Genomic DNA, 15,228 nt, shown 5'->3' on the forward strand with positions numbered 1-15,228 from the left:
AGGCACTTCACCCAAGTTGACAAGCAACTTTAACACAGACACCTAAGGTTTGCTGGTATCCATTGAGTCCTTTTCCTTCAATTTTTTTTTTTTTTTTGTCTTATACAACTTGGATAAGATACCGTCTGTAGCTGCGGAGAGAGGAAGTGGAGGGAAATGAATCCAAGGACTCCATATGGGCTGCATGGACTTCAGCCCTACCCTTAAGAGTCTTTGCTCAAAAGCTAGCATAATCCTGACAGCTAGAAATGTTGTGCTGTGGCCCCAGACAAAACAGACAAAAGTATGAAAATCTTTATGTGGCATTTGTTTCCCACACTTCAATTACTGAACTTTTTGAACATTAATCAGAAGAAATGATCCCCCATGGGGTACTTATCTGAAAGCAGGAAGAAATAACTCTGGATAGAAATAAGCCAAAAGATGGACTGTGAGTATCTGATAGTAACAATGTAGAGCATTGGACTGCCCACTTAGAAAAAAATGGAGACTGTGCCGATAGACACTCCTCTTACACCCTGACGTCCAGACACCAGTCTCTGGGCATCCATTAGCTAGGAATGATGGAAAGACTTGGAAATCAGGATGGTAATGGGCTTCAGCATGGCAGGAACCCTCAAAAATCAGTACTGCACCACTGACTACAAACAGAATCAAAAGCTTCATTGTTCTCTCCATTCTATAAGTTCTACACCATGATGACAGATGTAAACAACTCCATCTTGTACTGAATCAGTAATGAACAATGACAGATGTAAACAACTCCATCTTGTACTGAATCAGTAATGAAGACCATAAATTCTACACCATGACGACAGATCTAAACAACTCCATCTCGTACTGAATCAGTAATGAAGACCATAAATTCTACACCATGATGACAGATGTAAACAACTCCATCTTGTACTGAATCAGTAATGAACACCATAAATTCTACACGATGATGACAGATCTAAACAACTCCATCTCGTACTGAATCAGTAATGAACACCATAAATTCTACACCATGATGACAGATCTAAACAACTCCATCTTGTACTGAATCAGCAATGAACACCATAAATTCTACACCATGATGACAGATCTAAACAACTCCATCTTGTACTGAATCAGTAATGAAGACCATGGTGCACACGCACATTACAAATAGATATAATTTTAAATGCGCACTCTTTAGTGTTGGGAACAGACCAGAAACAGTCAGTCTTGCAACAATGATCAGTACCTAGTAATCAAAATGGTGGTGAGGGGGCTAATTTGCTCCCTATCCAAACACAACAAGTCAGCCATTTACAAGCCTGTTGGGAATCTTTCTAACTTTAACTAAGATTCAATTCCTTACATCCCTCCACACTTGCAACTGGAGTTCATTAAAGCTCCTACTTGTAGATATAGCTGTCCACCACCTTAATGATACTTTTTTCAGACCTCCTAAATTCTCATACCTTACTTGGGTACAAATGAGTTATATCTACCCCAGCCCCCTCAATCCCCTAGCTCACTCTACCTACCAAACAACCCAAGCACCTACCAGATAAAGCAGAGGACACCTGGCAAAAAGGCTAGGACCCCAAACAACTACTGGCATTACCATCACATTTGTAATAATGCCAAAGCCCAAATAAATTCAGACAAAAGCTTATTTTTTCTACTGGTCTGCCATTTCTATACTCCAACTCAGCCAAACCCTCACAACCTAACCCATTACCTAATGATTCTGACTTATGTGTAGCTTGATCTTTCAACACACATTTTATTAACACTGATACCTCTCTTAAATAATAACCACATACAGACTCGGGTCCAGCTCCCACATGCCGTACTGAAAATACTCAACATCAAAAATGTCATCATCAAACAGTACCTCAAATAAAAATAAAATAAATTTAAAATTCACCACCACAACCCCAGACAATCTTGCCCAAAGAATATCTAAAACTAGCAGCTGAGAGCTTAGCTTATCTATTCTCTATCTAAATAGAAAAATCCAGGAAGCATAATTCTCCTTCATTTAGAATAAATCCTTAATTTTCCTACAACACAAAGGTAGCTCATTCTATGATATTTCTCTGTTCAGGCCTGTAGCTTTTCTATCACTGCTCTCAAACATCTTACAGAAATGTATCCACTCATACTACTTGAAAGCCAAGTTAACTTCTCGACCATAATTTTCTCTTACCGTGCCAGCATGGCTTCCAGGGCTCTCACAGCAGTGACACAACTCGCTTCTTGTTTCTCGGTGCTATAAATATCTTTAGGAATAGTCATCTCCTAGTCTCCTCAGTATTCTTCAAACTCTCTAAAGCCTTTGACAGTGTCACACCCCTTTCTCCTTCAAAGAATATCCAAGACAAGTTTATCACACAACACCATCATTGAGGTTCACCATAGAATTCAGAGGGTAAAATGGCTATAAGCCTCCTCCACATTCCTGCCCACTTAATTTCTCTTCAATATATTCATCAACAATCTGCCCACTGTACTAGACAACTCCACTTTGATCCAGTAAGCAGATAACTCCACCATCATCTGTTCAGCTCCCTGCATCTCCAAACTTAAAAAGTCACTTAACATGCCTTTACATCTGTGGAAATCTGGCTTCAGGAATTTAACCTAGTCTTAAACCCCCCCCCCAAAAAAACAAAACAAAACGTATGCTCTTCAGACCTAAACCAGCATCACCACTGCTCATTCCACTTACCCTTCAACCAGACATCTTACATATTGCCATAGTCATTTCTATATGTAACCATGGAGCTTTTATCCCCAAGCCTCTTCTAACAACTGTTTTAATTCTTAATTGGACCTTCTGGATAAACAAATATAAATAAATAATACACTCTCCAGAAACTGTACTTTACTGTCTCAGATGGACTGCATCAGACATTCACTGTCTGATGCTCAAAATGAACAATAACAGGGAAAATACAAGAAGAAGAATGCTATGTTTAACTGCTAAACTTCACCAAAGATAAAAACATATTGTCTTTCTTGCTTTTTGTGTTTGTGTACACTGTATTGGGCATCTTTTCTGATCCCTAATCATCAGTAATGTAAAAGTAAGTTGTAGGAGGAGGACATGCCTTATGTCTTCTCTGGTTTAGGGTGTCTGCAATGGCCTAATCCTGCCCATGGATATGTGTGTGTGTGTGTGTGTGTGTGTGTGGGGGGTGATGCATATCACTATGGAGGCCCACAACACCTTCTTCATGCATACCCATGTTGAAGGCTACCGCAAGATGGTAGCTTGATGACCATAATACCTGCCACCCCCCACCCCACCCAGTATGAGCATTTGCATCACTGCTCCTCTTGCTGGGGACTGCAGCAGTGCGTGTCTGTCCCCTCACCTCCCCAGGATGAACATGGCCATCCTCCTCTGCCAGATCTCTTCGGTGCCCAAGCCACTAAATGTCAAGGCCTTGCACCTCTTCACCACTAGAATGGACTACTCAAGGCATGTTTTGGCATTGTCGTTCCTTCAACAGAATAGTAAGAAATCTATTACTACTATGTTGTTGCAAACCAGGAAGTATAAAATTTTCTATGCTAGTTACATTACATGTCGTGCATAATAATGTTTTGATCCTTTAATCAGAAGCCATCAGTAATAGGCTTTCTACTATTATCAGAACAAATGATGTGAGGTCTAAGCATCCATACAATAAAAGCAGAGAAGGCAGCAAAGTCAGAATGTATGACACAACGTATGCTTAAATTACAAATTTAATAAAACGAAAACAGCAAAAATGAAAACGAACATTGCAAATGATTATGCTCACATTCTGTAAGCAGTGACTTGCACAATGGGTATTAAAAAACGCAGCACTACAAATCAGTGTTATACAGTGAATGTTCATTTTCGTCTCAGAAGAAAGGCACAAAGTGGTGAGTTAGCTTCTTGTGGGATGTTTTTGGATCACTGGAATGACTGAAAATGGAAACTGGCCTACAGTGTCAAACTTCAGTGGCTTTTACACTAAATGTCTATAAAAAGAATTGATATCCAGCTTGCAAGTAGCACATGGAAACTCCTTCTTCAAGAATGGTTCATACCTATCAAAAATAAATAAAATGAGGTATCATCAACTGCATAACTACATACATTGCAAATAAATGTAAACAATTTTATTTATACAATGCTTTTCTTACCTGCAAGTGTTAAGATATTTGTAAAGTGACAAAATGCAAGACAGAAGTCAATATGCACACCTTCACCCACAAAGTCTGAAAATTGCATGCACAAATTCTATGGGACTCCAAATCTGGCACCAGACAAGTGGAGTACCTCAGGGTTCAGTCCTGGGACCGCTCTTGTTTGGCATCTACTTCTCTGAAGTACAGGACAACAAGGGACTCTGGCTAACAAAGTTCGCAGATGACTGCAAACTGGGAGCCATTATTGAATCCCCAAATTATGTGGATATTCTACAAAAGGGCCTTACAGAAACAGATGCTTGGTGCCAGAGCCATGGGCTCAAAGTTAATGATAGGAAATGTATAGTTATCCCCTTTGGGGAAAAAACATGTACCCATGAATTACCACATAGGTGGCAGTACACTAAACACCAAAAGTGTGATGAGAGACTTAGGGACACAGGTGGACAGTGGTCTCACCTTCGATAACCACATTGCCACAACAGTCAGGAAATCCTTCTATGTGGCACACCTCATCACTAAGGGCTTTTCATCCAGAAAAAAGGAGGTCATTGTTCCACTGTACTCATCCCTCATTAGACCCATTATAGAGTACAATGCCCCATTTGGTATGTACCTCACAAGACATCTGCAACAGCTGGAAAGGCTGCAGAAATACTTCACTAAAAGAATCACAAGCCTAAAGCAGATGCCCTGTACTGACTGTCTAAAAAAAACTCCAGCTATACTTTGCCTCTGCGTAGGCGATATGCCACAATCTCTGCTTAACATACAAGGTCACGTCAAACCCAGAGCTGTTGGACATGCTCCACTTAAAGAAATCCCAATCCCTCAGAGCCACACGCTCCAGGGATCTAAACCTTGTCATCACAAAGAACAAAAATATTGGAGGGATAGGTTCCTGATCCAGAGACTCCCCATACTCTGGAAGAGACTGTCCATACATATCAAGCAGAGTGCCTCCTTGGCCCTATTCAAAAGGAACCCTGACGATTGGATGGGAGATAGGAAATTCACCCCGGGGATCACGTCAGTCACCCTGCTAGACAGGGGTCCAGGGAAGTAAACATTGTGGGAAGAAATATCCAGGGAATTGTTATGGTTATGCTTGTATAGGCCCTAGGGCCGATAGCCTAGTACCAACCTATGAACAGTGCAACGGTTAATATAGTGGGGAAATTCTCCTTCCCTTTGGAGGAAGCATTTGAGTGCCATTCTGGTGTTTGGCTTTATTGGTCTGAATATACCCATAAAGACTTAAAGTAATGGGCATTCAGATACCAAGTACTTGAAACATTGTATGCCCATAGGAGGTCATTCGCACACATCCCGTTGCCCTTTACTAGAGGATGTAGAGGATGTTTAAGGTATTATACGTTGAAAGCTCTAGCTTGGCTGGGTTTTTCTTTGCAACTTTTACTGAATGGTTTGTCTGTGTGACCTTTTTACCTTTTAGTTTGAATTTTCTTAGGGGGTTAAAAAGCTGCAGACAGTAAGATTTATCTTTTAACTGTTTCAGCTTCCCAATGAAATTATACACTTTAGAAAGTATTGACAGAAGACAATCAAAGACTTTCCAATAACCTTGTTTCACTACAGTACCTCAAAGATGATTGCAGGCTACCACATGAGCACGCACACACACACACACGCACACACACACATACAAAAATGATTAGTTGGACGTTACCTGATTGCACTAGCATCACTGGGGCCTTTTCAGCATATATGCGAAAACTACATGAAACCTTAAACTCTGCATTTATTTAGACTATATGTGATGCATGCTAAAGGCCCATATGAAAATCAGCCATTAAAGTGAATATCACACATGACTCCGTTTTAGTTTTCTATGAATGTTTGCGACTTTATACTAAGGTCTTACAAATGATTGCATTTACTGCAGGTACTGCCGCTGTGACTGTAATAAATTAGTACACCTGCTAGTAGTCGGCTTCAAGTAGACCTGACTCAGCAATATACCTGCATTTTAAAAATTACTCAGGGCTGTAACTTTTAGTTTGGTGGGCCTCCTAATATGTCATTGTACATGCAAGAATGACCACCAGTCAATTCCATTTCATATTTTAAATCCATTTTCTAACACTCTCTTAATGTATCACATCAACGCGAAAAGGACAGGATGTGACTTTGTACCACAAAATGAGAAACTTACCAAAAGTTTACAGCCAAGTTAATGCCAGTCTTCTTACTTGGGTATGACTGAACTTCATGCCACCAGAAAGCAGGAAGGAATAGCACGTCCCCTTTTCCAACAGTGCAGTTTAAAGGCTTGGCCTTGGAAAACATGGGGAAGGTCTGCAAAAGAATAGAGACAAGTGTAAATGAACAAGTGGAGTAAGTTTCAAAAAAATAAAGAAACGGGGTATCCTTTACTCTCACAACATCCCATAGAGAAGTTTTTTTAGGTCTTCCTGTGTTGTGCCTCAGCATATCTGAATTCAGACTATGATGAAGCACCTTTTGCCAAAGTGGGAGAATTTAACAAAAGAAAAAAAAACACAGGTACAGCACTCATCTTTTTTAACACCTTCATTGAATTATCACCTAAGGCATAGGCAAATGTATATTTACATAAAAGAAAACAACCCATATTGACGTTTCTAGTACAAAGATGTTTTTTTTTGTTTTTTTTTTAACTGTCATCAATTCAACATTACATAAATTGGTTGGTTCCTGCCTTACTTAAATCTCACTCCTCCAAAACATTATTCTGCATGTGTTCCCATAATTTCCATTCTTCTGTGTAATTTGCTTCCACCCTTTTCTAAAGATCCCACTTCCAGTTATTTTATCCCTTTTACAATATTTACTTCAAATACAGTTGGTTTAAACTCTGATTTCCATTCTCTAGCAATTAATTTTTGGCAGCCACCAAAATTAAACTTAGCAAGGCTTTACTATGCATAAGTAATTCAGAACATTTAGTCCAACCAGAAAAATGAAATCAAAACTAATCCAACAAAAATAAAATGAAATGACCAGGTACCACAGTCGTAAACCAAATAATCCACTTTAATACGATTAAATCACAGGAGCAACCACCATTAGCGCTTTCGTCTTAGCCACAAGACTTTCTCAGAGACTAGTGTTTTATATAAACATTCTATTTATTGTAGGTCCTTTAGTGGATATAAATTTGGCATTATAGACATAGTTAGAAATAATACAGGGGGTGGTGATTTAAAGAATATGTTGCTTAATAAAGAATTAAAATGGCAACTTAGGTTAAAATCTAACATACCCCCTGGATTAAATAAATACATTTCTGTAAAACCGGTTTTAGTACAGAAGGCATCTTTAGTGTGAATTTTTAGGTAGGGCATATAGATGGATAATTTCAACAGCCATCATGGTTAAGGATTATAAGTAAGATTGGTCAAATCCCAGACATGTTATTATTTTAACATTTTCTTAGGAAAAGGTTTTATATTTGTAATAATTATGGTGTTACTATTTATCTCATTTAAAAAGGTATGATATATGGTTTTAATTTGATAGTTTTTAGGATGAATATGAAGTGTTATTTGGTATTGTTCCTTTAAATTGTTAATTAATGTTCAATTATGTCTTACATAAAAGATCTGTAACACATGGAAGGAGTATCTGAGGAAGTCTTGTGGCTAAGACGAAAGCGCTAATGGTGGTTGCTCCTGTGATTTAATCATATTAAAGTGGATTACTTGGTTTATGACTGTGGTACCTGGACATTTCATTTCATTTTATTTTTGTTGAGGTTTTAAAAGTATGTTTCCCGTGTAGGGTATAAATGTGATGTATGCATGCTCAGTCATCAGAACTTATTTGCTACCAGTCTGAATGCCTTTTGGTCAGCTGATTCCTACCAAGCCATTTACACATAAGTGCCCCACTAGAGTTCTTTCTTTACCTTTTCTCTTTGTTTACTGTGAATTCATATCATCCACGAAGGGAAAATATCAACGTGGGTGTCAGATTCTCCATAATGATAGACACAAGAAGTGCCTGTTCTGTTTAGGTGCTATGCATGACTATACCAAGTGTACCATTTGTCAGGCTTTTGTGAAAACTCACCACAGTCATATGTCTTCCTTATCCAGCCATCCATTAAGTGAAAAATGCCTTAAGCTTTTGACCCATGGTACCATGGCCAAATCCATCTGCCCTGAGGTTCAGCTGCTGCTTAAAAGAAGACTATTATGTCTCGCTGTGATTCTGCTGCTGTCCAGTCTCCACAGTATGTCTCTCTTGAGCTGGATGAAGACCCCAAAGACCATGCAATGCCGATGTTGGTTCCCTCTACTGCAACCCAGTTGGACACTGGCATGAAACCTGATTCTTGCATGTCCTCTGAGGATGTGCAAACTTCCATTACTGATAATTTCCTACCCCCTAAAGTGTTTCAAAAAGTACAGTTGTGTACCTACCATAAATGTAGATGTTCGAGTGTATTCACTGTTGCAGTCAATACAATTGGGTTATCCTGCTGGCAGGCTACCGGCAGTCAGCCCGAGTTCCAAAGTCTGGGTCCGGCGTTGGTTGCTGTCGCCTCCTCCCCGACATCAGTACGCCAGGGGTATAAAAGATGCAGCCAACCCCATTTCCTTCAGTTTTTCTTGCCCCAGATGTCAGGTGCCCCTAAAAAGGTAGGCTAAATTATGCCAATAAGCATGCACACACAATTTTATTTATTTTATTTTATTGTTATTTTACATTTGTTGACCGGGATAGTCCGACTGGATGCATGTCCATTTTCAGCGGAGGCCCGGGGAGAAAAGCTCCAAGGGTAAGCAGATACAGCACAAAAAACAACTTTTCCTTCATCTACAAGCAAATACACCACATAGGTTGTATAGAATAGAGAAGTACAGATAAGTCCCAGCAAAGAAAAAGGGGGATGGTGGGAGGGTAACCTGGACTGCAACACTGAATACAATCAGACATCTACATTTATGGTAGGTACACAACTGTACTATGTTCATCGTGTTTCACTGTTGCAGTCATTACAATTGGGTTGAATCCCAAAGCTAAGGTTGGGAGGCTGGCTAAAGAGGATTAGGAGAGGCTATCAGGCCCTGCAGAACTGCAGTGGCAAAGCCTCCCCTGGATTTAGAGTAGAGAGGTAAGTGATAGTGCTTAGTAAAAGTATGCACTGAACTCCAAGTTGCAGCCTCTAAGATGTCTTTGGTTGGTACTCCTCTGAGGAAGGCTGCTGAAGTGGCTGCTGCTCTGGTTGAATGTGGCCTAATGCCCTTAGGCACTGATTTGCCATGCTGTGAATAGCAGAAATGAATGCAGTGGCCTATCCACTTTGAAATAGTCTGTTTTGAGATGGGCTTTCCTTATGATCCTGCAGCATATGCCCCTAGAAGTTGTTCAATCTTTCTGAAAGCTTTGGTTCTATCCAAGTAGAAGCGTAGCTGCCTGTGAATGTCCAAAGAATGCAGAAGTCTCTCACCCTTATTCTGTGGGTTTGGGTAAAAGGTAGGTAAATGAATTGTTTGGTTAAGGGCCACACTGGACACTACCTTAGGCATAAATGTAGGGTTTATCCTTAGAAAAACCCTGTCAGGATGGAAAATGATAAAAGGTTCCACAGCCATGAGTGCCTGTAACTCTGAGACTCGTCTAGCAGAGGTTATTGCTAGGAGCAGAGCTGTTTTCCAGGATAAGAATTTTATATCGGCTGCAGAGGCTGGCTCAAACGGAGGCAGTGTGAGTTTTTCCAAGACATAGTTGAGGTCCCAAGCAGGTATCGGTGCTCTCCTTGGAGGTCTTATATTTTTGGATCCTCTGAGGTACTGCCTTAGCAATGGATGAGAAATAATAGATGGTTCTGTGTTGTAATGAGCTGAAATGGCAGAGGCATAAATTTTAATTGATGAAAAGGAAAGGCCTTTATCCAGCATCACAGTTAAGTATTGCAAAATCTGAGGAATATTTGGAACAGTCGTGTCAATACCTAGTGCCTGGTTCCAAGCACAGAATCTCTTCCATTTTTCTGCATAACATTTTCTGGTGCTAGGCCTCCTGGCCTCCAAAATAACATCCATCACTGCTTTAGAGGGAGGTGTGTCTTGAATGGCTACATTATCCGCCATGCTGCCAGGTTTAAGGTCCTGAGTTGGCTGTGCAGTAACTGTCTTGTTGGGTCAATAAGTGAGGAATCTGAGGTAATGTCCAAGCTGGGCATTGAGACAAGCTCTTTAGGTTTGGGTACCAGTGCTGGCAGGTCTTGCCAGTCTGGGGCAATCAGTATCATTTTTGGCTTCTCTTGTCTGACCTTGAGGAGTACCTTGGGGAGGAGAGGCAGAGGAGGAAAGGCATATACTGTTAGGTTTTTCCAGCTGAAAGATGGAGCATCCACTTTCCATGCTTGCTTGTGATAAGTCCTTGTGCAGAATCCCTGTAGTTGGCAATTGTGAGGGGGAGGCAAATAGATCTATGTCCGGGCATCCCCAGTTCCTTGTTATCATGCTGAAGACTTGTGGATCCAATTTCCACTCGTGGGGATCCATTAGGTTTCTGCTTAGTTCGTCTGCCAGAGTATTTATCCTTCCTGGCAGGAATTGTGCTTGCTGATGTACTTGGTAAGTCAGTGCTGTGTCCCACAAGTTCATGGCTAGTCTGCAGAGGGGGTAGGAATGCATGCCCCCCTGCTTGTTTATGTACCACATGACTGTAGTATTGTCCGTCTTTATCAGTAGTTGTCCTGGATGAAGTTGATCCTTGAAGGCTGTCAGGACATTCTGAACAGCTAGCATCTCTTTTTGATTGATATGTAGATGCATTTGACTTGTGGAACATGTGCCCTGAATACATCTTCCTGCCATATGGGCCCCCCAGGCATAATCTGATGCATCTGTTGTCAATGTCTGCCTGGCTGTGGGTAAGGTGAAAGGCTGCCCTGTGTTGAGGTGACAGGCTCTTGCCCACCATCAAAACTCCTGTTGCAGGCAGGTAATGAGGGTAATTATTGTTTCCAGGCTGTGGCAATGTTGAGCCCAAACACTTTTCAGATACCATTGAAGTTTCCTCATATGCAGTCTTGCATATGGAATTAGCAGTATGCAGGATGCCATGAAGCCCAAAGCCTGCAGAATTTTTCTTGCAGATAACTGGGTCCTTGTTGCCAACATTTTGAAATAAGTAGTCAGTTGTCTGTGTTTGTCTGGTGTGAGATAAGCCATCTGGGCAGTTGTATTTAAGCTTGCACCCAGGAATATTATCTCTTGAGAGGGTATGAGCTTTGATTTCTTTTCATTTACTGTGTACCCTAGACCTGTTAGTAATCTTTTTACAAATGCCAGATGCTGTAGTAGGATGTCCTTGTTCTCTGCTTGAATGAGGCAGTCGTCCAAGTAAGGATATATTTTGTATTCATCTTTGTCTGCAAAATGCAATTACTGGTGCCAGGCATTTTGTGAAGACCCTGGGCGCAGTAGATAAGCCAAAGGGCAGTGCAGAGAATTGGTAGTGCGTTGAGCCAGCTATAAATCTGAGGTATCTTCTGCATGATTGTCTGATTGGGACATGCAGGCATGCCTCCTTTAGGTCTAAAGTCACAAGCCAAGCCTTCTTGCCCAGCATGGGCAGAAGCTGCTGCAGAGTTAACATTTTGAATTTTGGAATATCCAGGAATGTGTTTAGGATAGACAGGTCCAGTATTGGTCTCCAGGCTTTGTCCTTTCTGGGTACCAAGAATAGTCTTGAGTAAAATCCTTGTCCCTGCTCTTGCTGTGGTACTTGCTGAATGGCTCTCATGTCCATGAGGGATGAAACTTGCTTTTGTGCCTCTGCCCATTGATTGTGTGGCAGGTCTGGCATACCATTTGGCCTTGGCAGGGTGTGAAAGTGGAACCTGTAGCCTTGAGATACAATATTTAAGACCCATTTGTCCTGGGTGATCATGTGCCAATTTTGTGAAAAAGGTGCTAATTTCCCCCCCAAAGGAGCTGCCAGAAGATAAGTGCTTGGTGCTGGCAGGGGAAAGTCATTGAGACTGTTTCCTGTATGGCTGTGATTTATCCTCTCCGCTTTTGGAGGTAGAAGCACCCCATTGTTTAGGGCTGTATGAACCTTGGGGCTGTGATCTGCCTCTTTGTGGCCTGTCTGACACTGGAAAGGACCAATTCTTTGTAGGCCAGTTCCTGCTAAATCTGGGAGGCTGTACCTGTAAGAAATCCTTCACTGTTTGCACAGATGTAGCTTTGTCCTCTATTTTCTTCAGCACCTCTTCTGCTTTAACACCAAACAAGGTATCATGTTGTAATGGAGCATCTAAAAGTTTTGCTTTAACATGATCAGGCAGATTCTGCTCTTTTAACCAAGCATGCCTCCTAATGACAGAGCCTGTAACTGCGGCCCTGAAGGAGGCCTCTAGAGAATCAAAACCACATTGCAAAGTATGCTTTCCCACTTGTTCAGCTGCATGCAATAAATCCTGCATTTCTTTGTTTTCTGCACATTCTGAATTTATCAACATTTTCTATTTAAGCTGTGACATAAGATATTGCTGATATTTAAGCATATGAAACTGACAATTTAAAGCTCTTGCAGCCAAGGTCGCAGAAGTATAAATCTTTTTCCCTCATCTGTCCAGGGCCCTTGAATCCCTATCGGAGGGGATAGGGTTTTTTGCAGTGGAAGCCTTGACCCCCTTGGGACCCTGAGAAATAGTTTCTGGGTGAGCAGCAGGGTTTTTGTAAAGAAATTTGAGAATCAGGAACCCTGTAGTATCTGTCTGGCTTAACAGGAGCTGGTGGTAAAGAGTCAGGAGACAGACCGGATTCTGAAAATACATCATCTACAATGTCTAAAACAGGAGGAATAGCAAGGGGCCTGTGCTGGGGTAATAAAAGGAAGTCTCTGAGCCATTTCTTGGATTCTGAGTAATCTTGGCTCTCCCAATGGAAATGCTCCCTCATAGTATGCAGGGTCTCACCAAAAGAATAATCCTCAGGAGGAGTGGCTGAAGGGATAGATTCTTCAGAATCAGAATCCTCATAGGGAGGAAGGGAATATTCCTGTTCAGAAGAGAAATCAGAAGAAATGGAAACCTGATCTGAAGATTCATATTCTATGTCTTGCCTAGGCCTCTTATCAGGAGGGGATGGGAACCCCTGATCAAAGTAATTAGGTCTTCGGCCATTTTAAGCATCTGTTTTTAGGCATGGAGGCCTGTCCAGGAGAATGCTGTACTTGTTTCTTTGCCTTTAGAGGAGCTTTAGTCTTTGCCTTTGAAGCTGAAGATGGCTTTACATATAATTGTTTAGGCCTGAAAACACCCTCAGAAGCCGATGCCTGCTCAGCGGCTCCTGACCCATCTGAGGGAACAGTTTCCAAGTGTCCAGTACCTTGAGTTTCCAGTGGCCTAGTCGGCTCCACGTGGGAGTCGGAAGCGGCCTGTGGCTCTGAGGTAGCGGGCATCAGGGGCTGCAAAAGCGCCTCACTGAGAACCGGCGACAGGCCTAACGGAAGCCTCATCATCGGTTTTAGACCTCGGATGCCTGTCCTTTTCTTTTTCTTTGTGCTTTTTATAAACTCCGGTAGTTGGCTTATCTGACAGCATTATATAATTGAATCTTCTGCCAACGTAATGAAATGCAAAATCGTACCGACGCTTAATAGTGCATTGGTTAAATCTATCACAAAACCGACAACTAGCAATGTCGTGGTCAGGGCCTAGGCAAGGAATACAGTAAGAATGAAAATCCTTATGAGGTATTTGCCATTTTCTTCAGTCTTTCTTGCCACGCTGTGCCGAAGCAAAAGCAGTTCGCAAGTGCCGGTCGGCCTACTCTGGAAATTTTCAAATTCGAATTTCAGATCCGAAGTCTTCATTAAAGCTAAATACCCCGTTGGGGAAACTTTTTTCTTGCTCCAGACCGATGTCAGAAAAAGTTAATAATTGTATTTCTCGTGGGAAGCAAATACCTCATAAGGATTTTCATGTCAGATGGAGAAAGATGTGTCCGGAAAAAGGGGCTTTTGACCCTTGGAAGTTTGAGTGAGTTCATCAGAGAACATATGACGTTCATTGTGTTTCACTGTTGCAATCATTACAATTGGGTCTGTTCATTCTGTTCCACTATCCTGACAAGGAACAGGGTTCTATTCCAGGATGTTTCTAGTTCCCAGAAAAGAAGGGTCATGGAGACTTATCCTTGACCTGTCTTATCTCAGCACCTTTCTAAATGTTCCCTCTTTCAGGATGCTTTCCCTCCAAACTCTGATCCCTCTCTCTTTCTTTCTCAGGCATTTATTTCTAGTTTCTCTAGACATGAATGATACATATCTTCATATTCTCATCCATCCTGTTCTCAGGAAGATTTTACATTTTTCCGGTTCTTCCTCTCAATTTCAGTTCTCTGCTTGGCATTTGGTCTTTCTCCAGCCCCAAGGGTATTTACCAAATGTCTCTCCTCTGTGGTAGCCTTCTGCAGGCTTTGGGGAGTCCAGATATTCCCATACCTGGACAACCTACTTCTACAGGCTCTGTCCAGTTCCAGCTGGGTCAGGATCTACCACTTCATCATGCTCCTCCAGAACAGTCTGGATTTCCCTATCAATCTCAAGAAGTCAGTTCTGACCCCTTCCCAAGACCATATTTTTCTGGGCTGCAGAATTCATACCATTCCAATGCTGGCCTCTCTCCCATCTCCTAAAGTTCTGTCCTTAACAGCTTACTTCCAGTCTCTGCTCCCCCTCCGCCATTCCTGCATGGGAATTTCTTAGAACCTTGGGGTTCATGGCATCTACCACCCCCATGATCCACTTCATCTGAAAGAACTTCAGTGGTACTGCAAGACTGTGTGGCTCCAGCATTGTCACCCTTTAGAGTTTCCAGTTCCTGTATTGCCAAACGGATTGTTTGGCTATACTTTGGTATAACAGGCTAAAAAGAATGCACTCCCAACTATTATGTGCACTAAAACCCCAGGTATGATATTATCTTGGCTTCAAGGTGCAACTCTAAACTGCCTTTCCTTGCTGTTCTTATGATACAATCACATAAGCCTTTCTTGTTTTACATTCTGAACTAATTTTAGACTGATAGTCTTTTAACAA

The 15,228-nt window shown here is 41.5% G+C and overlaps 1 protein-coding gene across 1 annotated transcript in view; it reads right to left on the reverse strand.

The window, feature by feature from the left end:
• Positions 1-3,708: 3,708 nt before the first annotated feature.
• LOC122811021 overlaps positions 3,709-15,228 on the reverse strand; it is a 133,735-nt gene continuing 122,215 nt past the window's right edge. The window contains exons 4-5 of the mRNA XM_044082536.1: positions 6,335-6,477; positions 3,709-4,056 (exon numbers count right to left, since the gene is read on the reverse strand). Of these exons, the coding sequence (XP_043938471.1) occupies positions 3,975-4,056; positions 6,335-6,477 (225 nt within the window). The 3' untranslated portion in view covers positions 3,709-3,974. The remainder of the gene's footprint in view (positions 4,057-6,334; positions 6,478-15,228) is intronic.

This window comes from Protopterus annectens, chromosome 9.part0 (genome assembly GCF_019279795.1).
Source record: "Protopterus annectens isolate FY-2018-M chromosome 9.part0, PAN1.0, whole genome shotgun sequence".
NCBI lineage: Eukaryota > Metazoa > Chordata > Ceratodontiformes > Protopteridae > Protopterus > Protopterus annectens.